The sequence below is a fragment of the Rosa chinensis genome, chromosome 1 (assembly GCF_002994745.2).
Source record: "Rosa chinensis cultivar Old Blush chromosome 1, RchiOBHm-V2, whole genome shotgun sequence".
NCBI classification, from domain to species: Eukaryota; Viridiplantae; Streptophyta; class Magnoliopsida; order Rosales; family Rosaceae; genus Rosa; species Rosa chinensis.
In genome coordinates, this window is record NC_037088.1 from 14,014,936 (window position 1) to 14,039,484 (window position 24,549).

Sequence of the window (24,549 nt, forward strand, 5' to 3'; positions counted from 1 at the left end):
ACTCTACAAGCTCCAAGCTTGGAGTGAGCACGAACCCCCATAGTTCGGCTTTTTGGTCTCTCGTATGAAGAAGAAAGGGGGGGGGGGGGGGGGGGGGGGGTTGAAGAAGGGATGTTGGAAGTCCCAGAGAAAAAGAAGTGAAAGGTAATAAAAACTTCAGAAAACGGGAACTTTTAGAAAAGTTTACCTTGAAAAATTGCAGGAAATCTTGACCGGAAAAGTTGGCAAGAAAAATGTCACCGGAAAAAGGTTGACCGACGGTGTTGACCTAGCTGCTGACGTGGCAGGCTGACTGGACGTTGACTGGATTCCTGCGTGGATGCTGACGTGGCTGATGTCAGTGGGCTTCAGGCTGCTAGGCTTCTGACTTTGGGCCGAGATCCTGCTGTGCTGGGCCTAGGGTTTTTCTTTCTTTTGGGTCGAAGCTAAAGTTGGGCTGGATTAACTGAAGTAGGCGGCGGTTCGGTGGTGCAGTATCTTCAGGCGGCCAGTTCGGATGCTTCTAGGCCGGTTCCAGTGATGGTTTTTCTGGTTCCCTGAATCTGGGGACGAGGTGAAGCTACTGACAAAAGGTGGCAGTGAAGGGTGGACGAGAAGATGGCAAACCAGGAAGGAGATCTTCAGATTCTTCTTTGGAGGCCGGTTTGGTCACTTCCGGTGGTCGTTTCAGGTCGATTCCGGCCGGTTTTGGGGGCAGCGCTACCAGTTTTGGGCTCTTGGAGGTGAAAGCTTCAAGGTGGGCGGCGGTGGTTCCTGGGATTTGAAGGCTACAAAATTAAGGTTTCAGGGTTAGGGCTTCGTGCTGATAACGTGTTGTAGAGAAACTTAAATTGAGAGAAATTCGCTGTGTATTCTCATTGATAATAGGGGTCTCTTTATATAGAGGATTACAATGCATAGAATCTCAATCATATAAGGTAAGTAATCGTACATTGAATAGGAATCTAGATCCTTCTAATTTAACCCTATTACCACTAGGTCAAGTAACCTAGAGTTTGAGTCAAACACAAATTAGGGTTTACTTGACAGAGAAGGAAAGTAGTGTCACATAGTGTTCAGTCATATATAAAATTATGTAAATAAGTTAGTTTTTCATGGCAAGCTTAAGCAAGTAAGCAAATCTCTACTACTGTAAAGCGAAGCCCTCAAAAACTTCACCAAATTTTTATTACCTTAATTAGCTCGATTGAGTTATTTGAAACAAATAAATACAAGGGTTATTATAGTAATAATTAGCAAAAGAAATAAAAATAAAATAAAGAGATATTTATGAAAGAGAGACATGGGTAGGGGGAGAAGTATAGGGTAGATAACTGTATTCATTTCAAATTCACACGTCTACAAGCAAATGGATAAATTGATAAATCAAAATTAATCACCTCTTTGTTTTTTGGGATAAAATCTGTTTAGTCCCTATACTTTGCCTCTCTCATTGTTTCAGTCTCTGACATTCTAATTTAATCTAAAAACTCCCTGACCTCACAATTTTCCTCCAATAGGTCCCTTACGCGTCAAATTAGGAGTTGGCCTTAGGTGAAATGTCCAATATATGCATCTGTTATTTCTTTTTAATTTTTTTTCTTTTTCCTTTTTCCCTTTTTAATTTCTTTTTTTCTTTTTCTTCTTTTTTTCTTGTACCTTTTTAATTTCTTTTTTTCCTTTTTTTTTTCTTTTCGTTCTGCCTACTTTCTCCTTCCTCAACCCACCAATCCTATTCCGATCAAACTCCACAACCCTTCTGTTTCTCTCCCCAAATTGAAACCAAACCCAGCAAAGACCTAGCTTGGCGGTGTGTAGATGGACATCGAGCAAAAGCAAGAGGCTAGGAGCTGATTGATCACTTCTTCACCTTCTCTGAATCCATCTCCCTCCGTTGTCTCTTAGCGGATCCGCCCTCGTCTCCATCGTCGCCGACGCCATCCCTCAAACACAAGCAGATCCCAATCAGCTCGGAAATTCGCCGCTAAACCACTCCCCTCTTGTTTTCACAGCCTACTTCTCTCTCTCCCACTCAAATCCCACTTTCTCTCTCCACATCAGGCTTCAATTTGGAAACTTTTCACTGAAAACTACCATTTTTTTCAGACTCTGAGGTTTTTGGGTCTTGCTCAAAATGGTGATTTGAATTTTGGGTCTGGTTGAAATGGTGGTTTTTCATGACCAAGTTGACCAAAACCAGAAGTGAAGAAGAAGAATAGTGATGGAAAAGAAAAATGGCCGCCGGCGTGGAGAACAATAATTGGGGTTTCGGGTCAATCTGGATTGGTTCGGCGACATGGCGCTGTATAATGCAGTAGGATATGATGGTCATTAAAAAGGAAAAAGAAAAAGAAAAAAAGAAAAAAAGAAAAAAAGAAAAAAAGAAAAAAAGAAAAAAAGAAAAAAAGAAAAAAAGAAAAAAAGAAAAAAAGGAAAAAAAGAAATTAAAAAGGAAAAAATAAAATTAAAGAGGAAAAAGAAATAATAGAGGGGTATATTAGACATTTCACCTAATGCCAACTCCTAATTTGACGCGGAAGGGACCTATTAGAGGGAAATTGTGAGATTAGGGAGTTTTTAGATTAAATTAGAATGTCAGGGATTGAAACGATGAGAGAGGCAAAATACAAGGACTAAACAGATTTTATCCCTCGTTTTTTTACGTGACTTTGTAAGTTCGTGCAGATACACGGATATAAGGCTAGTAAGATATAGATCATAGATGAAATCTTGGAGACATATATTATTATAATTGTGCCCATAGACTTGGACAGTTACAATATTTTTGCTTTCGCTTACATGACACACCTCTTAATTAAACTGCAACATAGACAACGATGGGGCTCCTGACTTGGAAAACACCATCATCCCACACCAAAGATGCAGAGACTAAATTTGATTTCTCAATCGGCCCGTTTATAGTGACAACAAAAGATTTCTTTTGCCCGAGAGATGTGAATGATATCACACTTGGATTCACATTGATTTTGAGTCCTAAAGGAGCCACCACTTTAACTCTATATGTGGAATTCGACGATCCAACATTAGTAACAGTCCTATGGAAGACCCCATTGGCAAATTTAGGATCCTTGATGGAAAGTGCAAAAGAAGGATAGTTCAGATCATTGGTTGTTCCATTATTAGATTTTGATGAACAACTAGTGTTGTCCCTGGTTATGGCTTGCAATAGTTTGCCACTATATCCTTGTGAACACAAAAAATCTATGTAGTCTTGTTCGTCAAGATCGTACACCAAACCAGGATATGGAGCCTTAGAAGGGTTTATTAGGCCAGCTCCGTATGCAAATTCAGCATCAGGGCTAGTTTTGGCACTCATGGATTTAGCTGCAAAGGAATGAAATACATAAGGATTGCTATATCTTTTTAATACTAATCTTATAACTAGTCCAATATCATGCAACATAAGACTACTTTCAAACAACAGATCGAAAGTCCTCTATTATGCAACATAACACTACTTTCACAAAAGAGATCAAAAACTCTTCTTTGCAAATTATAAAAACAAACCGGTAGTGATGAGAGCCGATTGGATAGCAGCCGGTGACCATTTAGGGTGAAATGATTTGACGTATGCAGCTACGGCTGTAGCATGTGGGCACGCCATTGATGTCCCAGTTTCTAAATAATATCCAGCTCTACTGCCACCACCACTTGGGGGATATGCTGCTAGAATGTAAGTTCCTGGAGCCGCTAAATCTGGCTGCAAGGCCATATATTGATATGTAATTGTTAAACATGCTTGTTCTAGTTCATCGATCACCTACAATATCATTCCTTTTGCTGGAGCTTAGATATACAATTAAGATTTCATTACGAATCAATTCACCTTGAGAATGTTGGGATTGATCGGATTTGGACCCCTTGATGAGTATGAGGGCACGTATGGAGCCAATACATCATTAATCTCTTCACTTTTCCAAATAGTTGCAGTTGCGTTCCTATAAAAAATGAAGATTAATTAACATGCATATCCTAACATCCACTGTTAAGCTCCTTAGTTTCTTAATAATTACCTTGTTAAGTTTATGTATTTGTAAATGTTGCTATTTTCTTCCAATCCGACGTTTGATGCAGGCACGGGAAGAGGTTCAAGCAATTCATCAGCGACTTTTTGTCCTGTTAGAACAATTCCGGCTGCACCACCCAATATGGCTCCACCCCCAACAGGGCCATCACAAAGCACAATTTTATCTTTGATCAAATCTTCTTCTAAGGTATCTATGATACAAAACCTACAATTAATTTAGTAACATTAAATATCAAACGGGATACACCATATGCAGTTTTGTGAATGGTCACATTTTGATGACATTAATCTAAAACATGATGATAATTAAGGTCAGCTTCAACATATTGAACAACAATAACCAATTAAGTTAGAAATAATATTTAACTGAATTTTTTTAAGTAAAGAATATTTACTCGAGCTTAATAAGTCATTAATGGATGAAGTCTTAATTGAAAGATCAATACCTGGAGACGGTCCCTTTAGCACCTACTTTTTTGTTGGGTGCGTCTCCACCATAAATTAAAGGATAGAATTTACCCCGGAGATCATATATGTTTGGTAAAAGTCCCTGATAGTTAATATAAAAAAAAATTACTAGTTAGAAATGTAGAGAAGTACTAATAAATTGTGAGCAGCAATAGTTAAATTTAATTAATTACCTCATAGATTTTACCGTTACCCAATTGAACCTTGGTGATGAATTGGCGGTTTATGGTGGTAGCAGCTACAGAAAGTTGCCATGGTGCAAAGTTTGTCACAGTTTTTGCTCCCGGACCTTCGTTACCAGCGGCCATGGAAACTAATATCCCATTTCTGGTAGCGTGAAATGACCCAATTGCAAGTGAATCAGTCAAATAATCAACTGGAATAGGGCCCCCGATAGAAATAGAGAGAATGTCGACACCGTCCGCAATGGCATCATCGAATGCCGCTAAAATGTCAACATCTTCACAAGCAGGGCTGCTGCTCCAGCATACTTTGTACATGGCAATACGTGCTGATGGCACCCCACCTCTTGCTGTTCCCAATCCTAAACCATTTAGGCTTGCCTTGCTCACTGTGTTCCCAGCTGCAGTTGATGCAGTATGCGTCCCATGACCATTTAAGTCTCTTGGAGACTCAACATCTTTTTCGAAGGATCGAGAAGCACGGTAATACTGTGCTCCGATGATTTTACTGTTGAGATCACAGTAAATAAATCCATACTAGCTAGTAAAAAAATTCATTAATTTATTTAATTACATGCATGCTAGAACGGATCTATTAGTTAGCATACTTGTTACAAGTAAGATTTCCATTGCCTTGACATTTGCCTTTCCATTTCTCAGGTGGAGGACCAAAACCAGCATCACTAAAGCTGTCCGACTCTGGCCAAATTCCAGTGTCCATCACACCGACAATGATATTCCTTTCAAGGGCGCTTCGCTTAACTGTTTCTGGAAACTCAAGGAAGTTCCATGACTTTGTTGTTTTGACGCTCCTTTGTTTGCTTGGGAAGACAGACACTACACCATCCATTCCTGTATACATCATTCGTACATATATATTTACATTAATTATTCGTACACACACACACACACATTACATTAATTATTGTTAAGAGTATATGTCAAAGTCAACACAGATGGTCAAGATAAAAGTATGATTGCCTAGTACCATTTGGTCTAGTGGCATAGTTTCCTCTTTGTAAGTGAGAGGTTGTGAGTTCGACTTATGAAAAATTAGTTGTAGTATTTGAGTTGTTTATTTGATAAAAAAGAAGAAGAAGAAGTGATAGGAGCATTTTAATGCGACGTTTTAACTGCATTTCCCTACACTTTTCTGCGCCATTTCCTTGAAAAATCCCTGTTTGGGAAAGTTTCCATTCTTTGATTGGGAAAGTTCCTTATTGTAGAAAGTTTCCATTTTTGTCTTCATTTTTCATTTCTCATTTCTCATTTCTCATTTTTCATTTCTCATTTCTGGAAAGTTTCTATTTTTCATTTTTAGTAAGTTTCTATTTTCATTTTTTAGAAAGTTTCTATTTTAAGTATAGTTTCTATTTTCAGGACCTCCGAGCTAGAAAGTGGAAATGAACGCACGAATGGAAAGAGGAGCTTGCGAACATCAAGACGAACGAACATGAGAGAAAATGGCCCACACATTTGAGCAGAAATGAAGAAACAAGCTTTCCTAGTCCAACCAGGAAACCCTACAAAATGGAGGAAGGCTTCCCTAGCAAGTTTCCAACGCAACCATGAAAAAGAAATGGAAAAATATTGTGTTTTGCGTTGGAAAATGAGAAGGCTTGAAGATGAAGCAACGAGGCCCAAGAACTCTTTGGATTTTCGGCAAATTGGATAAAGGCCCATCAAAGCCCATGACATTAGGGTTTGTGACGCAAACCCTAACCCTTAAGGTTGTTGTTGCCGTGAATTTGCAAGAGAGAAACAAGGAGGTGGCGTCCAAGAAAATCAGAAATTAAAAGGAGATTTTCTAGGGTTATTTTTATGGAAATAAATCAAGAGATAAAACCCTAGAAGACCTAGCCGTCCAAGCCAAGAGGAAAACAAGGGGATGCCGTGCAAACCCTAGGGAATTCGGCAAAAGATAATGAAGAGAAAAACTAGGGTTTTGCCGTGAGGAAAAATCAGAAAAAAAATAAAGAGATTTCGTGGAGATTTCTTAGGGAGCTTTTAAAGGAAAGAGAATATGTGTTGAACACAAAAAGCTCTCAAAGGAGTCTAGGTTCGTCCCCCTTTATTCTCTAAGTATATTGTTGCCGAAATTGGTGAAGGAAATCAGAAAATATCTATATATATTTCGGCAAGATTATTTAGGGAATTTATATTGGAATTTTGTGATTGGTTGCACCACCTCATAGGGCTTATGTGGCACGAAATCATTGGAGAAAATTATGTGGAGGAAGCAAGAGATTGCCGTGAGCTTTGCTAGGGTTGTGGACGGATTGAAGACCTAGAAGCCGTCCCCTATATATTCCTCTCTTCTCTCAACGTCAAGGGTTCCCAAGTTCCATTCTTTACGTTTATACTTTGAGAAAAAAATCAGAAAACTCTCTCTAGCCTAGCCGTGTTCTTCTCCATCCTCTAGGGCAACCACGAAGTGCAAGCAAGGCCAAGGAAGAAGAAGACAAGCCGTGCACACCATCCACCCTCCACCTTGAAGATTGCTTTCGAAATTCAAGAGACCACATCATCACTTCATTCATCTCATCTTCATCACGGTGTAATCCGATTCTCCTTGTACCTTTGCTTTGTATTTTCGTTGGTTTTGCCTTAGTTGACACATATGTATGAACAAGTATTGTTTTCTGAAATTTTATGATGAATTGTTAATTTTCAGATTCATATATTGCGATTTATGGTTGCTTTTGTGTGAGTGTTTGATTAAATTTGCATGATAGAAATCTTTTGTATGATTATCTTGAATGGTTCGAAACATTTAGGGTTTTTATGTGAATGTTGCTACGAATTTGAGAACATGAATCAACTTTTTGGTTTTGTGTTCTTGAATCGATAAGTAGTAAAGGTTTTGTACAAAAACCGAATTTAATCAAAGAAGATTGCAATTAGGTGGACTTTTTCATACTAAGTTGCACATTTGAGTTGATAGCCTTTCTAGGTGTTTATTGCGTTAAACATGACATGATTGACTAGCTTTCTAGGGCTTGATTGCATGTTTGATAGAATTAATCTAGGTGCTTTCACTTAGGTAAATTAGCATTGAAAGTAAAATATGGGAAATTGTTTGCTTTTGAACGTTTCACATGATCAACTCCTCTTGCATGACTATGATGAACAATGATGAACTTGAATTAATTTTAATCATGAGTTTCGACTTTGATCTTTGTTCTTGCATTCCATTTGTATTTTTATGTTTTTGCATTTTAATTATTTAGGTAACTTAGATTTTATTTTCGGAAATTAAAACCAAAAACTCCCCCCTTTTCGTAAATATGTCTATATTTTGTAAATATTATACTTTGTTTTAATTTTAATTGTTTAATTGTTTGATAATGACAGGTGTACCCTCAATCCCCGGAATAGAACGATCCCTACTTACTTTATACTACTAATGACATTTCAGGGTTAAATTGGTCGCTCGACAAAAGCGACATCAATTTTTGGCGCCGTTGCCGGGGATTGAAAAATCATTTGCCATTTTGTGAATATGTGTTTTGTTTATATTGTGACCGAAAAAAAAAAAAAAAAAAAAAAAAAAAAAAAAAAAATTTTACTTGTTAATTATTTTGTAAATTGTCGAAAATTAGTTAATTAATTACTTAGGTTGTTATTTATATTGTTGAATACGAATTTTAATTGTAGGTTGTAAATTAAAGAAGGAATAGGTGAAGTCGTGTTTATTAATATTGGCCTAAACCCCTTATTGGTACCTAGTTCAGGTCCCTTAAGGTTGAGGGCGGCCTTTATTAACATTCATTGAACTGTCTTCACACTTAGGACCTTTTATATCCAAGTAAGTATAGCCTATGTGGGATGGTGTCTAGGAAGGGGACAACGCTCATGACTGGTTCTTGAATCCAGAAGTGCGTGCAAATGAGCCTAAACCACAATGTGGGAGTAGCTCATGCCAAAATGGATCCTACCTCTTGTGTTCGTCCTCCCCTACCTGGCCATTTCAGTAAGGTTGCCCAAAGGATGTAGAAGGGATTTAGTGTCTTGACGATTATACTTGGGCCGCACGTCCACTTGATTTACCGCTTGGAATTTAATTCGAAATCAATGGTATTTATAACAAAAGAAAATGTTGTGATGCACCTAAGGTATATTGGATTAAACATAGTCTTGAAAAGGGTAGCTGTTTAAGTCCCATTGCACATCGAGACTCCCTGTTCCCGTACCTAAGTGTTGAAAATAATTGTGAAGAAAAAGAAAGAATGTAAATCATTGTACTTAATAAAAAAAAAAAAAAGGAGATAATTAGATGTGAATAGTGACGTTTTGTTTGTTTGTGTGAAAGTTTTGTGTAAGTGGTGTCTAATCTTGTTAAACAAAGGAAATGTAAAGAATTAATTATAAATATTGTTACATTCTTGATTTACTATAAGTGTGTAAAATCGTATGAGTAGATAAGGGCCCTTTTGTTAATATTGGCTTTAACCCTTCATTAGTGCCTTTCTAAGGTCTTATGAGGTTGTGGGCGGCTTTTATTAGCATTTGGAGAACTGTCTAACACATGAGTTCTTTCCAAGCTGAGTAAGGGGCATATAGGTGGTGTCTTAGGTTGAGACCCTGGGTGATGGGTTCAATTGGATCTCAGAGATACTATAGACCGTGCGTAAACCACAATGTGGGAGTAGCCAATAGGGGCCTAAACCTCAATGAGGGAGTAGCCTCCGTAGTGTCACCAAAATGAGTCCTCCCTCTCACTTACCTCTTAATCTGGCCATCTAGCCTTCTGAAACAAAGGAAAGTGACTTATGTCTAGGCGACTATCCCTAGATCGTATCTCACCAATAGTAGTGGTTTCTATTGGGCTCGACTTACAACTTGTAATCAATTGAGATATTAACTTTATTTTGTAAAGATAATAAGATACTTGAACATAACCTCCACTTGTAAATTGTGTTGTTTTGTACATTTTATACTTGTATAAACTTCTTACGTGGTTTATTTGTGAAAAGATTGTGGATAGTTTTTAATTTATACTTCTCTTTATACTTGTATAAATCATAAATAGTAAAGTCGTGAATAGTAACTTGTGAATAGTGACTCGTGAATAGTAAGGTTGATGTAAAAATCACTAATTTGTAATTAACTCACTTTATACTTTGCTAACTTCTTTGAATTTTGATGATGTTCAGGATTCCTATGAATGACCGAGCCTTTTAGATCCTCTACACTAAAGGAAATTGAAGCAAGGCTCGCTCGCTTGAAGGGTCCTTCACTTCTTGAGCACACAAGCCCTTCCCCTTCAACATACAAAGAGTACACATTTAACGAGCAAGGGAAGCGGACTTACTTTTCTGAGGAGTCTACATCACCTACACCAAGTCCATCTCCTCCTTCACGTTCACCTTCACCTGTGATTTCGTCCAACTCTACACCACCACCTTCACCACCACCTGAAGAAGTCAGGGAAGAGAGAATGGCATCTATTAGGGAACTCTCCACCGCAACTGTTGAAGGAGGACCCCCTACAGGCATAGTTTACCCTCCCCCTGCAGCTGGAAGACAAGCAGAGTTTGAGCTAAAGAGTGGTTTGTTGCACAAGCTCCCTATCTTCCATGGACTTAATATGGAGGACGCTAACAAGCATGTTCGAGAATTTCAATCTGTTTGTGCAAACATGCAACCACAAGGGGCAGATGAGAACCTTCTTAAGATGAGAGCATTTCCATTCTCTCTAGCTGATAGAGCCAAGGATTGGCTATATGAACTCCCTGCAGGACGTATCACCTCATGGGAAACAATGAGAAAGGCCTTCTTGGAGAAATACTTCCCAGCTTCTAAGGTCATCACACTCAGGAAGAAGCTCAGTGGAATAGAGCAAGCCCATGATGAGTCCTATGCTGCTTACTATGAGAGGTTCAATTCCTTACTTGCACAATGTCCTCAACATCAGATGAAGGATGAGACCCTACTCACATGTTTCTATGAAGGACTCCTACCCTTGGAAAGGCAAATGTTGGATGCTGCAGCTGGAGGAGCTTTTGTGGATAAATCCCCTACAGTTGGGAAGGAGCTTATAGCTAATCGTGCTTTGAACTCCCAACAATATGAGGGTGTGAGACAACCCACTCGTAGGGTAAATGAGGTGAGCACTAGTCCTGCCATTGCGGATCAATTGAGCAAACTCACCCTTCTTGTGAACAAGGTGGCGACTACTCAAGGCCATGGAGGACCCTCTGCTTGTGGGGTATGCTTTACTCAAGGACATCCTACGGATCAATGTCCTCAACTGAGTGAGAATGGTGGTTGGGAATCTGTGAATGCTATAGGAGGCTATCAAGGGAACCAAGGGGGTCCCCCACGTCCAAGGTATGATCCATATTCGAATACCTATAACCCTGGATGGAGGGACCACCCTAACTTCAAGTGGACCAACAATGAAAATGTTCAGAACCCTCTTGGTGGCAATTTCCAACGTCCTCAAGGACCTCCCTATCAAAGACCTTACATGCCTCCTCAACACAACGTAGGGAATCCCAATTCTCACTATGATAAGACGATAGAGGCATTGACTAATTCTACTCAGGCATTGACTAATGCCACACAGACTTTGCTTCAAGGACAACAGACCAATGCCAAGGATATTGCAGAGCTCAAGAAGCAAATGGGACAAGTGGTGGACTTCATGACCAAGTTTCATGAGAGTGGTAAGCTTCCGAGCAACACAATTCAAAACCCAAAGGGAAGCTTTGAAGGTTCCACCAACTGAGGAGAAGAGGAAACCACGTCTAGGCTGAGAAGACGTTAAAACCAAGCGCTACTTGGGAGGCAACCCATGCAAATCAGATTTGCTTTCTTTACCCTTATCTTTTATTTTTCGTTTTTGCTTTTGAATTTAGTCATTATTTTCGTAAATCTTTTTCCTATATACTTAAGTGTTTCATTGCATGTTTATACTTGATTACATTGAGGACAATGCAATATTTAAGTGTGGGGGAAGGGATTTACACTTTTATCTTGAGTCATATATTGAAAAATACAAAAAAAAGTGAAAAATGTCAAAAATTTAAAAATTTTCGTTGCTTTTGTTTTTGTTTTGAGTCTTAGGATGCCCTTTCAACTATCTAGGATGATTCTATATCTCTAAAATCATGACTAAAAGAGGATCACAAGATTGAGATGATTTTTAAACATGGTATTCTTTGGTTAATTGAGATATATGAAAAATGTGTGCCTTGTAGTGGATATGGATTTCGTAACTTTGGTACAGAAAATATGAGCATGTTAAGATAAGTTTTGATTCATAAAGCCCATGTGAGATATTTGAGCCATGTCCCTTTTTCTTGGAGTGAAAATGAAATATATATTCTTAATTTCTTGGCGATGTTTTGATGATCTCATTATTCTTTCATTTGATTGACTGCTTGCCATAGATTAAGTTTGATGGACTAGAGAATGCTAGAATTCGCTCTTGTGCTTGTTGAGACGTATGTCAATACATGGCCCTGATTCTGGAAGGGATAGAGGCATCCTAGGAATTACCACCATTGCCATATAAACTTGTGTCCCTAATTGTGCCCGTCGTGGGACTCCCCTAGATAAGCCCTTTTGAGCCTACATTAAGCCTTTTCGTTCATCACCCTAAAATCCTTAACCATGAAGCTTAGTATAGTAACAACCCTACCCTTTGTTCTAAGAACTTAGTGGAGCTATCTTTTGAGACATACTACATGGGTTTGGTGCTAAGGATGGAAATTGAGAAGAGGTGAAAGTTCAAGTGTGGGGGTAGACTTGTCCATGAAAAGAAAAAAAAATATGTGAAAGCCGTGAAAAATGAAAAGAAAAGAAAAAATGTACGGCTAGAAAAGAAAAGAAAGAAATATTTATGGATTTTAGTCCCCCATACTTAGTGATTTTGGAGTTTACTTTGAAATGAAGGCCTATTAAAGAAAAATTTGACCTTTGTCCATTCACTATAGTTCAGGGGAAGTTTACAATGAAGATTGGGCCCAACATGAAGACACTAGGCCCCTTTTATGATACCTCTAGGGGAAGTGACGTTTTTGCAATGCATTGGTGGATTTCTTGTGGTCTCTACATCTACATATGCTCTGCTAGGTTTTTAGGACACTTTGATAAATCCTTACCTTTCATTTCTTTAAACCTTAAGCCCTAGCCCCATTACAACCTTTGAGAAGACCTTCTTGATCCTTAAGATGGGACAGCCCTTGATGTGGAGATGAGTTACAAGAGTTGAACCTATGGCTTGGGTCCATCTGTGCAAGTAGTTGGTATCCTTCATGAGATCTCTAAAGAAAATTATACATGTGCTTTCGTTTCTTACATTATGTGATATACTTGTTATCTTTCACATATACTTGAGTGTATAAGCTTTTAAGCAGTGCCATGATCTGAGAGAAGAAAGAGGGATATAACTTGTGAGATTTGAATCAAACTTGTTTGAAACATGCTTGACAGAAACCATCACCATTGTTTCAACCAAGTCCTACTTGTGTATATGTAAGTTATGTGTTTTAATTAACTCTCGAATGCCTAACATTGAATTTTGGTTAAGTGCTAATCTTGGTGTTATGAAAGTAAGAGATTGCTGAGACAAATAGTTGAAGGGCAATAGAGTCATTGTTTTTGTCAAGTCTTTAAATTTTCGTTGAGTCTTAGTGTGTGTCTTAGTTTGATTTTGCTAAGGGACTAGCAAAAGCTAAGTGTGGGGGAATTTGATAGGAGCATTTTAATGCGACGTTTTAACTGCATTTCCCTACACTTTTCTGCGCCATTTCCTTGAAAAATCCCTGTTTGGGAAAGTTTCCATTCTTTGATTGGGAAAGTTCCTTATTGTAGAAAGTTTCCATTTTTGTCTTCATTTTTCATTTCTCATTTCTCATTTCTCATTTCTGGAAAGTTTCTATTTTTCATTTTTAGTAAGTTTCTATTTTCATTTTTTAGAAAGTTTCTATTTTAAGTATAGTTTCTATTTTCAGGACCTCCGAGCTAGAAAGTGGAAATGAACGCACGAATGGAAAGAGGAGCTTGCGAACATCAAGACGAACGAACATGAGAGAAAATGGCCCACACATTTGAGCAGAAATGAAGAAACAAGCTTTCCTAGTCCAACCAGGAAACCCTACAAAATGGAGGAAGGCTTCCCTAGCAAGTTTCCAACGCAACCATGAAAAAGAAATGGAAAAATATTGTGTTTTGCGTTGGAAAATGAGAAGGCTTGAAGATGAAGCAACGAGGCCCAAGAACTCTTTGGATTTTCGGCAAATTGGATAAAGGCCCATCAAAGCCCATGACATTAGGGTTTGTGACGCAAACCCTAACCCTTAAGGTTGTTGTTGCCGTGAATTTGCAAGAGAGAAACAAGGAGGTGGCGTCCAAGAAAATCAGAAATTAAAAGGAGATTTTCTAGGGTTATTTTTATGGAAATAAATCAAGAGATAAAACCCTAGAAGACCTAGCCGTCCAAGCCAAGAGGAAAACAAGGGGATGCCGTGCAAACCCTAGGGAATTCGGCAAAAGATAATGAAGAGAAAAACTAGGGTTTTGCCGTGAGGAAAAATCAGAAAAAAAATAAAGAGATTTCGTGGAGATTTCTTAGGGAGCTTTTAAAGGAAAGAGAATATGTGTTGAACACAAAAAGCTCTCAAAGGAGTCTAGGTTCGTCCCCCTTTATTCTCTAAGTATATTGTTGCCGAAATTGGTGAAGGAAATCAGAAAATATCTATATATATTTCGGCAAGATTATTTAGGGAATTTATATTGGAATTTTGTGATTGGTTGCACCACCTCATAGGGCTTATGTGGCACGAAATCATTGGAGAAAATTATGTGGAGGAAGCAAGAGATTGCCGTGAGCTTTGCTAGGGTTGTGGACGGATTGAAGACCTAGAAGCCGTCCCCTATATATTCCTCTCTTCTCTCAACGTCAAGGGTTCCCAAGTTCCATTCTTTACGTTTATACTTTGAGAAAAAATCAGAAAACTCTCTCTAGCCTAGCCGTGTTCTTCTCCATCCTCTAGGGCAACCACGAAGTGCAAGCAAGGCCAAGGAAGAAGAAGACAAGCCGTGCACACCATCCACCCTCCACCTTGAAGATTGCTTTCGAAATTCAAGAGACCACATCATCACTTCATTCATCTCATCTTCATCACGGTGTAATCCGATTCTCCTTGTACCTTTGCTTTGTATTTTCGTTGGTTTTGCCTTAGTTGACACATATGTATGAACAAGTATTGTTTTCTGAAATTTTATGATGAATTGTTAATTTTCAGATTCATATATTGCGATTTATGGTTGCTTTTGTGTGAGTGTTTGATTAAATTTGCATGATAGAAATCTTTTGTATGATTATCTTGAATGGTTCGAAACATTTAGGGTTTTTATGTGAATGTTGCTACGAATTTGAGAACATGAATCAACTTTTTGGTTTTGTGTTCTTGAATCGATAAGTAGTAAAGGTTTTGTACAAAAACCGAATTTAATCAAAGAAGATTGCAATTAGGTGGACTTTTTCATACTAAGTTGCACATTTGAGTTGATAGCCTTTCTAGGTGTTTATTGCGTTAAACATGACATGATTGACTAGCTTTCTAGGGCTTGATTGCATGTTTGATAGAATTAATCTAGGTGCTTTCACTTAGGTAAATTAGCATTGAAAGTAAAATATGGGAAATTGTTTGCTTTTGAACGTTTCACATGATCAACTCCTCTTGCATGACTATGATGAACAATGATGAACTTGAATTAATTTTAATCATGAGTTTCGACTTTGATCTTTGTTCTTGCATTCCATTTGTATTTTTATGTTTTTGCATTTTAATTATTTAGGTAACTTAGATTTTATTTTCGGAAATTAAAACCAAAAACTCCCCCTTTTCGTAAATATGTCTATATTTTGTAAATATTATACTTTGTTTTAATTTTAATTGTTTAATTGTTTGATAATGACAGGTGTACCCTCAATCCCCGGAATAGAACGATCCCTACTTACTTTATACTACTAATGACATTTCAGGGTTAAATTGGTCGCTCGACAAAAGCGACATCAAGAAGATAAAAGTATGATCAAAATGATCAAAGCTTCAGTAAAAAAATGGGTCATCTCTACGGTAAAACATGTTGACCAGCTATAGTAGCAGTTAGCAAGATCAGTTAGCATGGGTTAGCGATTGTACTGAGTGAGAGTCAGTATAAAAAGGAAGATTCGTCATTTTACTGAGAGAAATTTAGCGATTGTACAATTACCCAGAAAAATTACCAATGCCAGTTCTTCATCGTCTTCATCTTTCTTCTTCTTCCTTCTTTGTTTAGCTGGTTCTTTCATTTTCATCATCAATACCAGAATTTTGGCATGGTATCAAAGCGATAGCCAGAGGCTTTTTCAGGTGAGGGAGAGAAGGATGAGAGAGAAATTACGAATCACCATGACTCCATGAGAAAGAGAGAACAAGAGCTTTTCAGGTTTCAGAAAATGAGAATCGATCGGCGTAAACCAGTCCCCTTCTTCCCTCACCAGTACAGAAGCTAGACGAAGAAAAGAAGCCCTCCCAGATTAAAAAATAACAACAACAAAAATGGGATTGCTTGCCTATTCTCAAAACGCACCACCGACTCATGAAGTGTGGCACATTGATTATGGAGCAACAAACCATATGACCTCCAACAACAATCACTCACCGCAGCAGAAAACTTTGAAGACACATCACTATGCAGCAATTCTTAAATCTCCAGTTTCACATTTACTGAGCCTACTGCAACCTAGTACACCAAGTGCTAGTTTGAGGGAATGAGGAGGGATGTTAAGAGTATATGTCGAAGTCAACACAGATGGTCAAGATAAAAGTATGATCAAAACGATCAAGCCTCAGTAAAGAAAAGGGGTCATCTCTACAGCAACATGTGTTGATCAACTGTAGCCTACAGGAATAGTTAGCAAGATCAGCTGGCTTGGGCTATGCTAGTTCTTTCGTTTTCATCATCAATAGAATTTTAGCAATTATAATATTTATACGTACACTACACCATCTATTCCTGTATGAATAGTAAGATTTATACAATGCAAAGGTAGGGGTTGCAGCAGTACCGGTTATTTTTTGTGCTTCTTGCTCTGTGAGCATTGCAGCAAATCCATTGAAACTTCTCTTGTAGCTGTGAAGAAGAAGCACTTCATGTGCAATATCAATGTTGCTGTTGTCAACTACGTTATGTAGCATATTCACATGAAGATCAGGTAATATGGATACCCCGTTCTTTGGCTTGTCGCCCATATACACAACATAAGCCTGCATTAAATTGCAAGATCCACCTTAAGTGAGACGAAACTTTTAAGATCGACACAAATTGATCTGGTTGAATAAATGCATAAGCTAATGTAAGTTAATTTAGATTATTAGAACTAATAGAACTTGAGAGATATACCTTTCGGGCATCTTGAACAGTTGAGTGAGTAACATCGACAAGCAGTAGAATACCACAAATGAGGTTGAGAAGGAGAAACCATTGAAGAGCCATACTATTACTATGTATGGTGCTACTAGCTAGAGCCTATAAAGGACTTCAACATGTATTTATAGCAAGAATTGATCGAGCAAATATAAGGTGAAAAAGTAGAGCTTCAAGGATCAAACCTTTTCATGTAAGCTAGCCAATAGAAGTTTAAGGCTTCTACGTACAGTTCTGGATGCATGTGATTTGATTCAGGACAATATTAAATATTGTGGGTTTCATTAAGAAAAGGATAAACCCAAAAACGGTTCTTAAAGTGGAATTGTTTTTCAACATAACTTTGATATAGTTGACCATTTTGCATCCACAATTAGATTGAGTATCAAAGGATAAAAGCTCATACGATATAAGATACATTTGCCTTTATGGAAATTTAATAATAACTTTTGGAACTAACAATTATATATATATGATTTACACAAAAAAGAAAAAAAAAACTCGTATAGGTGTGGTTATTATCATGTTTGTCATATGGGTATGGCTATTTCCACACTATAATTTTCTTTGTTCATCATACATTTAAAAGTCATACTGCGCGAGTCCATTTAAAAGATCCAATTAATCCCCCAAGAGGCATTTCCATGCGATTACGAGTCCCCTCCCGTCGAGCCTCTTCTACAACACTAGCCTACATCACAGTACTATAGAATTTTTCGACTGAATTCTTACGCATTTTAAATACGGCTAATTAATTTCCAACCTGGTGACAGATGAAATGCAAAGCAATATTGACGTTGTACGTCTACGTCATAGTTGCATAATTTTAGCTAATTATTTCCATCCTCATGAATTGTATGGATGTCATGAAAGCTTTTTTTTTTTTTTTTTGTCTTTACTTGGTGTGGACCTCGGCCTCACTAGGTTCACAAACACATGTGGTATCAACTATCAAAGCAGTAGCATTTGAGTTGGATATTATACCCATGTATTCTTTGCCATACAATGTCCCAAGTGGAAGCATAATTAGCAAACAAATCAACCTGGTGACAGACGAAATGCAAAGCAATATTGACGTTGTACGTCTACGTCATAGTTGCATAATTTTGGCTAATTATTTCCATCCTCATGAATTGTATGGATGACATGAAAGCAAATGAATTATTCTACGCGTTCACGGGTGCTTTTGTTTTTTTGTTTGTTTTTTTTTTCTTTTGTCTTTCCTTGGTGTGGACCTCGGCCTCACTAGGTTCACAAACACATGTATAGGGCTCATCAATGGGCAAGGTAGGGCCGGCCCTGTCCAAAATTAATGGGCTCGGGCAGGGCCAAAACATATTTTTTTTTTTATTTTTTGGGCCGGCCAAGGCCGGGCTTCTCTTGAAAATCAAGGCTCAAGGTCGCCCATGGGCCCAGGGCCTTACGGGCTTTTTAGGGCTAGGCCGGGCAGGCTTTTTTGGGTGGGCAGGGCCGAGCTCATTATATTTATATGTCATATTATTTTGTTAAAAAAATACAAAAAGCTATGAAAAAATGATGATATGTTAATTATTAAACAAAATAAAATACAAAATTAAAAAAATATATGACCTAATGCAATAATTAGTTCAATATAACTATATAAAAATATATTAATACAAAAATTGAATGGGCTTTTGGGCAGGCTTATAAGGCCGGGCCGGGCGGGCTTTAATGGGCATATAACGGGTCGGGCAGAGGGCCAGGCCTGGGCTTTGAACCCTCCACCCTAGCCCTTCCTCGTGCCCAATGGGCAGGGCCGAGATGGGCTTTGCTGTGGGCCGGGTCGGGCTTTTTTCCACAGGGCTGGGCGGACGCCCATTGGCTTTTAGGCCCGCGGGCCAAATGATGACCCCTTGACATGTAGTAGCAAAGCAGTAGCATTTGAGTTGGAGAATATACACATGTAGTATCAAAGCAGTAGCATTTGAGTTGGAGAATATATGTGCTTTCCTATGTATCTTTTGCCGTACAATGTCCCAAGTGGAAGCATAATTAGCAAACAAATCAAGAGACTTGATTATAGGAACGAAAATCCCATTTTAAAGTTTTAATTGATCCTTTGCAAAATAGCTACTTTTAGAATAGATACGACGATTAAAATCACCGCCAGAGATTTAAGAATTTTGTATGACATCCGCCCGCCTCAAGATACGGATGATTGGCCCCCCCACACAGCCACATCTGAGGGACATGGGGCAATTTTGTCCATTCATGAAGAGGGTCATCATATTCATAGTTTCATACATATGATCTTGGCATGGGCATATGTCCAATGACATAATCTATCATCTTTCTTTCTTACGAATTGAAATATCTGCGATATTTCCGACATATCCCCCATATCTTTTTTATTTTATTTTGAGACAGATATATCGTAGGAGGAAAATATCTTATCTTCCATTATTTCTACGAAATTTCTTCGATATCGTCAAATATCGCTGATGTATTAGATATTTGGGATATATCCCCAATAAAATGAAGAAATATCTGTAGAATCTGATGAAAAAAAAAAAAAAAAAACTTAGTTATTCACAAATAAACATACATTATAGAATATGGAGGTTATATGAAGGTGTAAAATTTTAACAACGGTTTCTAGTCAGGATATTGCCTAATAAAGAGGCAAATTACCATGTTTGGGAAAAATAACTCGAAGTGAAACATATGAAGGCAGATTTGGGTGAAGCGAAATCCTCTCAAGGAAAATATGGGTGAGGACAAATCCTCTCAAAGAGATTTTGGGTGAGAAGTAATTATCTAAATACAAATCTGTGTCAAGAGAGATATCAAATTTGGGTGAGGAGAAATACCCTCAAGGCGATCTTAGATGAGAAGTAGTTCTCTAAATGTAAATTTGTGTGAAGAGAGATCTGCTCAAGGCGAATATGGGTGAGGAGAAATCTGCTCAAAGCGAATCTGGGTGAGGAGTATTTACTTCGAGGGAAATTCAAGTGAAGAGTAGAATCCAGGTGAGGAGAAATTCCCTGAAGACGAATCTGGGCAAGGAGAATTCATGATGAAGCAATTTCATACCCCATCTGATGTTTCTTCAGTTTCCTTAAGTTTTGACTATGTTAGTTTAGGCACAAAGCGCAGTGGGACCTCAGATGAATATGATGAAGTCAATAATCAATTTGGCTATAACGCTTATTGATATAATCAATATGGAGAATTACATGATCAATCATTCAGTTGGATTTATCCTCATTATCATTCCTTTATAGAGGAAACAGTCGGCAGCCCTAAAGAGATATATAACTATTATGTTCATCACTATAATTCATACTATATGGGTAATATGTCTTGGTTTGATTATTGTACTTTCGTAGACCAACGAGTGACTTTTCAACCACCTAGAATCTCTTTTTGGATGTAGATGAAGTTGACATTGATATGTATTTATATATAATTCCAATAAATTGACTCTTTCAAAAAAGATATATTTTCCCGGATATCCTCGATATATCCATGATATTTCTGATATCTCCCTTTTTCAAAATTTCAATAAATATGTAGATACATATATTTTAATCCTTGGTCCAAACAAGTGAAACAAGGGTGTCGTCTAATTCTACGAACTCCTTGTATCACCTTGGGAAAGAAAAGCAACTAACGAGTCCTTATTAGAATAGGGATCCAACTATGCTAAAGTTTCGTACTAGCTAGCATGTTCTCTAATCCTTCAACGTACCTGATAGAAAGAGTTGAAGCAAGTGTAAAAATCCAATAACAATGAAACGTTTTCTACTATTTATAAGCTTCTCCACTTAATGTTCGACGGCTATGATGAAATGCTGCAAGTTTCGAAACTTCAAAAAATCATTATAAATAGCTTGGGAGTCAGAAAAATCTCCCGAAAATTCCCACAAACTCTTCGTGTCATGTGCTTCATTATCCAATCCTTAAATCGGGCATTTCACCTTGTGAAAATTTCTGAAAATATTCTCAAACACCTTTTATAAATACCGAGATCGATAAGTAATTTATCAAACTATCTCAATTAAGCTCGATAATTTTTTCTAGGCCGGGTTCACACTTTTAGATTACGTTTATACCAATTCTCTAAAATTTAGCTAATTTTAAATTTATATTATTTATTGAATGAACAAAAAATAGTTTAAATACATTTTTATTATATTAAATAACTGTTAGTGACGAAAAATTACGAAGAGGATTTTGACTCACCAATGAATGCGGACTAGAGCGGGAAATAACCAGGAATGACCGACAAGTTTCCTTTGAGCGTTGACTTGGAGTTTGACCGATGACTGGAAGAGAAGGGGGATATCTGCAGAAAACCCTATGATGTCTATGTCAATATATTTCTATATTTCTTAGTAGAGTATAGTGGAATAAGTCAGTATGAGCTGCATTACCTAGATGTTGGGCCTCCTTTATATAAGTGATAAAATACTTGAGTGACAAGCCTTCATTACTGCTGCTTTTATGGTAGAATTTACTCATGCACTTATGATGGTAATCATTGTTGTACTTATAACGGTTAATCACTGCGCACTTATGACAGTTGATCATTGTGCACTAAATAATTGTAATCATTATGCACACTTATTACCGTACATATGGCTATAATGATTGTCACTCTCACGACCGACATTTACAACCGTATCAATGACTAAGTTAATTTTCCTATTTATGGGTCTAGAATAATTGACCACCCCCACAATGCCCCAAATTTTCTCTTTGGACGCTCGTCCTAAAAGAAAATTTTTAGATCCCCGGCTGCTCGTATCTTGGTCGAATATTTCCTCGAGCCCTGGCCACCTTGATTCTTTCCTTGAGGTGAAGAATCATTTTCAACCTGAGATATGGAATTGCCCCTATTTCCCTTTGAATCCAGACTCTTGCCTTTTCGGGGCTTGTATTCTATCATTCCCAGTCCTTAGTCACAGAAATGAGATTTCTAGAGGTGCAGCTCTCTCCATCACTTTTGAGCGAAAAGTGGTTCCCATAAACGAACCCCATTATTGGTGACCAAAAATTTTGAAGAGGATTTTAACTCACCAATAAATGCAGGCTGGAGCCTAAGTTGACTAGGAATGATCGAGAAGATTCCTTTGAGCCTTAACTTAGAGTTTGACCATCGGCTGGAAAAGGAAGTGAATACTATGAATACTATGGAAAAGGGAGATTCGTCATTTTACCGAGTGAGAGTTAGCGATTGTACAATTACCCATAAAAATTACCAATACCAGTTCTTCATCGTCTTCATCTTTCTTCTTCTTCCTTCTTTGTTTCGCTGGTTCTTTCATTTTCATCATCAATACCAGAATTTTGGCATGGTATCAGAGCGATAGCCAGAGGCTTTTTCAGGTGAGGGAGAGAAGGATGAGAGAGAAATTACGAATCACCATGACTCCATGAGAGAGAGAGAGAACAAGAGCTTTTCTGGTTTCAGAAAACGAGAATCGGCTTAAACCAGTCCCCTTCTTCCCTCACCAGTAGAGAAGACGAAGAAAAGAAGCCCTCCCAGATTAAAAAATAAAAACAATAAAAATGGGATTGCTTGCCTATTGTCAAAATACACCACCGGCTCATGAAGTGTGGCACGTTATTATGGAGCAACAAACCATATGACCTCCAACAGCAATCACTCACCTCTTCAATGCAGAAATTCTTAAATCTCCAGTTTCACATTTACTAACCCTGCTGCAACCTAGTACACCAAGTACTAGTTTGAGGTAATGAGGAGGGATGTTTAGAGTATATGTCGAAGTTAACACAGATGGTCAAGATAAAAGTACGTATGATCAAAATTAATGATCAAAGCCTCAGTAGAGAAAAGGGGTCATCTCTACAGCAACATGAGTTGATTAGCTATAGCCTATAGGAGCAGTTAGTGATAGGAGCATAAATGCGACGAATATAGTGTGAAATCCCTTACACTTTTCTTAGTTAATTCCTTGAAAAAGTCAGTTTTAACTCTGTTTTCTTTTTAGGTAGTTCGTGGAGTGATTCAAGAGAAATAAGAGCTGAAAGGGAGCAACGAAGCCATGGATCATGAAGTACTGATGCAAAGGACCAAGTTTGATTAACCATTTGGCCATAAATTACAAGGGAAGTCCACGGAATTCATTGTGAAAAAGAGTTGCTGCAAAGCAGAAAACTGCAGTTTCAGAATCAGCTTTCTGGGAATGGTATTGAGGAGCAGTTCTTACACCCTTCCAGATGCACCTTTGAAGAAAGGACCAGCGATCCTTGAAGACATAATTTTATACTTCAATTACAGCTAAAGAACAGGTCAGAAGCATCAACGAGGCAGTAGGAAATCAAATTCGAAGTATGCTTCCCGATAAGGCAGAAACCATCAGCTTTTCACGAAGCTTTTTAGGAGATCTTTTCCGGCTATTTTCTTGGAGTTTTTCCAGAAGGTTGTTGATTAATCTAAATATATGATGTCATAGAGCACGTGGGAGTCAAGAACCATCCAGAAACGTGTCAAGAAGAAGTCGTTCCTTGTCCAAGAAGGAAGCTTCAGAGACAGAAATTGAATCCTAGTCAAAACAGGGCATTTTGGCCGAGATTCTTCTTTGGACGGATTTCCTGGGAATTTTTGGAAGGTTATTGCTGCTGCAAATATGAAGAAGAGTCCTAGAATGATTCCTCAAGATTTTGGGAAGATTATTAAGGCTTGAAAATCATTTAATTATGCACCGAGTAGAGTAATCCTCAAGCAACTAGGAGAGGCTTTCAAAGCGGAATTGGAAAAAGAAACTTGGGCTATGTATTCTATATATATAGAGGCTCTGAACACGTTGAAAGATACCATCCTACAGCGCCATCTTCTGCTCCCAAGCCCTAGCACACAAAGTCTCAAAAATTCCCAAGTCTTCAAGAAGGAAAACCGTGCACATCACCATCCATCTCCATCAAGCTTCTGCCGTGACCTATCTTGAAGGAGTACCTGCATCTAAGGCTGCCTAAAAGTGAATTTGTGGCTCTCATACTCTCCCTTTTACGGTTTTTATTATCTTGTAATCTAATACTCATGCTTTTAATTGTTGAATTTAAGACGATGTGTGGCTAGTCACTCCTTGTTAGGGGCGAGGTTTGAAGCCCCAATTATGTAGAACATATGTTTGTTTAAATTTAGTTTGGTTGCCAACATAGGATTTATGCATGTAATTGGAGCTAGGTTTAGAAAATAATTCACCTAATCGTCTTGTTTTCTAATCCACAAGTATGCAAGGCTTTGAACAAAAGTTGATGTTTTAAACAACTAGAAGAGCATGCTAGGTAGGCGCTCCACACTAGACTGCAACTCTATAATCAATCGTTTCCATGAGATCTTAATGCTTCAAATATGTTGACACTATATGTGTTGTTGATAGAATAGCGTTCTATACCTTGATTGCATGTTTGATAGGCTTAGCTATTGTGCGTTCACGTAGACTAAGTAATTAGGAA

At 37.9% G+C, this 24,549-nt stretch overlaps 1 protein-coding gene across 1 annotated transcript; it reads right to left on the bottom strand.

The window, feature by feature from the left end:
• Window positions 1-2,698: 2,698 nt before the first annotated feature.
• On the bottom strand, window positions 2,699-17,371 carry LOC112185974 (cucumisin). The gene is made up of 9 exons (XM_024324323.2): window positions 17,080-17,371; window positions 16,745-16,943; window positions 5,286-5,529; window positions 4,669-5,185; window positions 4,474-4,577; window positions 4,014-4,232; window positions 3,827-3,938; window positions 3,508-3,700; window positions 2,699-3,324 (listed from the first exon to the last, which is right to left on the bottom strand). Exons 1-9 carry the CDS (start codon window positions 17,170-17,172, stop codon window positions 2,795-2,797), a joined length of 2,211 nt encoding a protein of 736 aa, XP_024180091.1. The 5' UTR covers window positions 17,173-17,371; the 3' UTR covers window positions 2,699-2,794.
• Window positions 17,372-24,549: the final 7,178 nt, after the last annotated feature.

Bases quoted from the DNA above. Each gene is read 5' to 3' on its own strand.
- LOC112185974 (XM_024324323.2), bottom strand. From the start codon at position 17,172: ATGGCTCTTCAATGGTTTCTCCTTCTCAACCTCATTTGTGGTATTCTA. The intron at 5,186-5,285 runs GTATGCTAACTA...TGATCTCAACAG, and splicing joins GGAAATCTTACTTGTAACAA to TAAAATCATCGGAGCACAGT. The intron at 4,233-4,473 runs GTATTGATCTTT...AATTAATTGTAG, and splicing joins GCTAAAGGGACCGTCTCCAG to GTTTTGTATCATAGATACCT.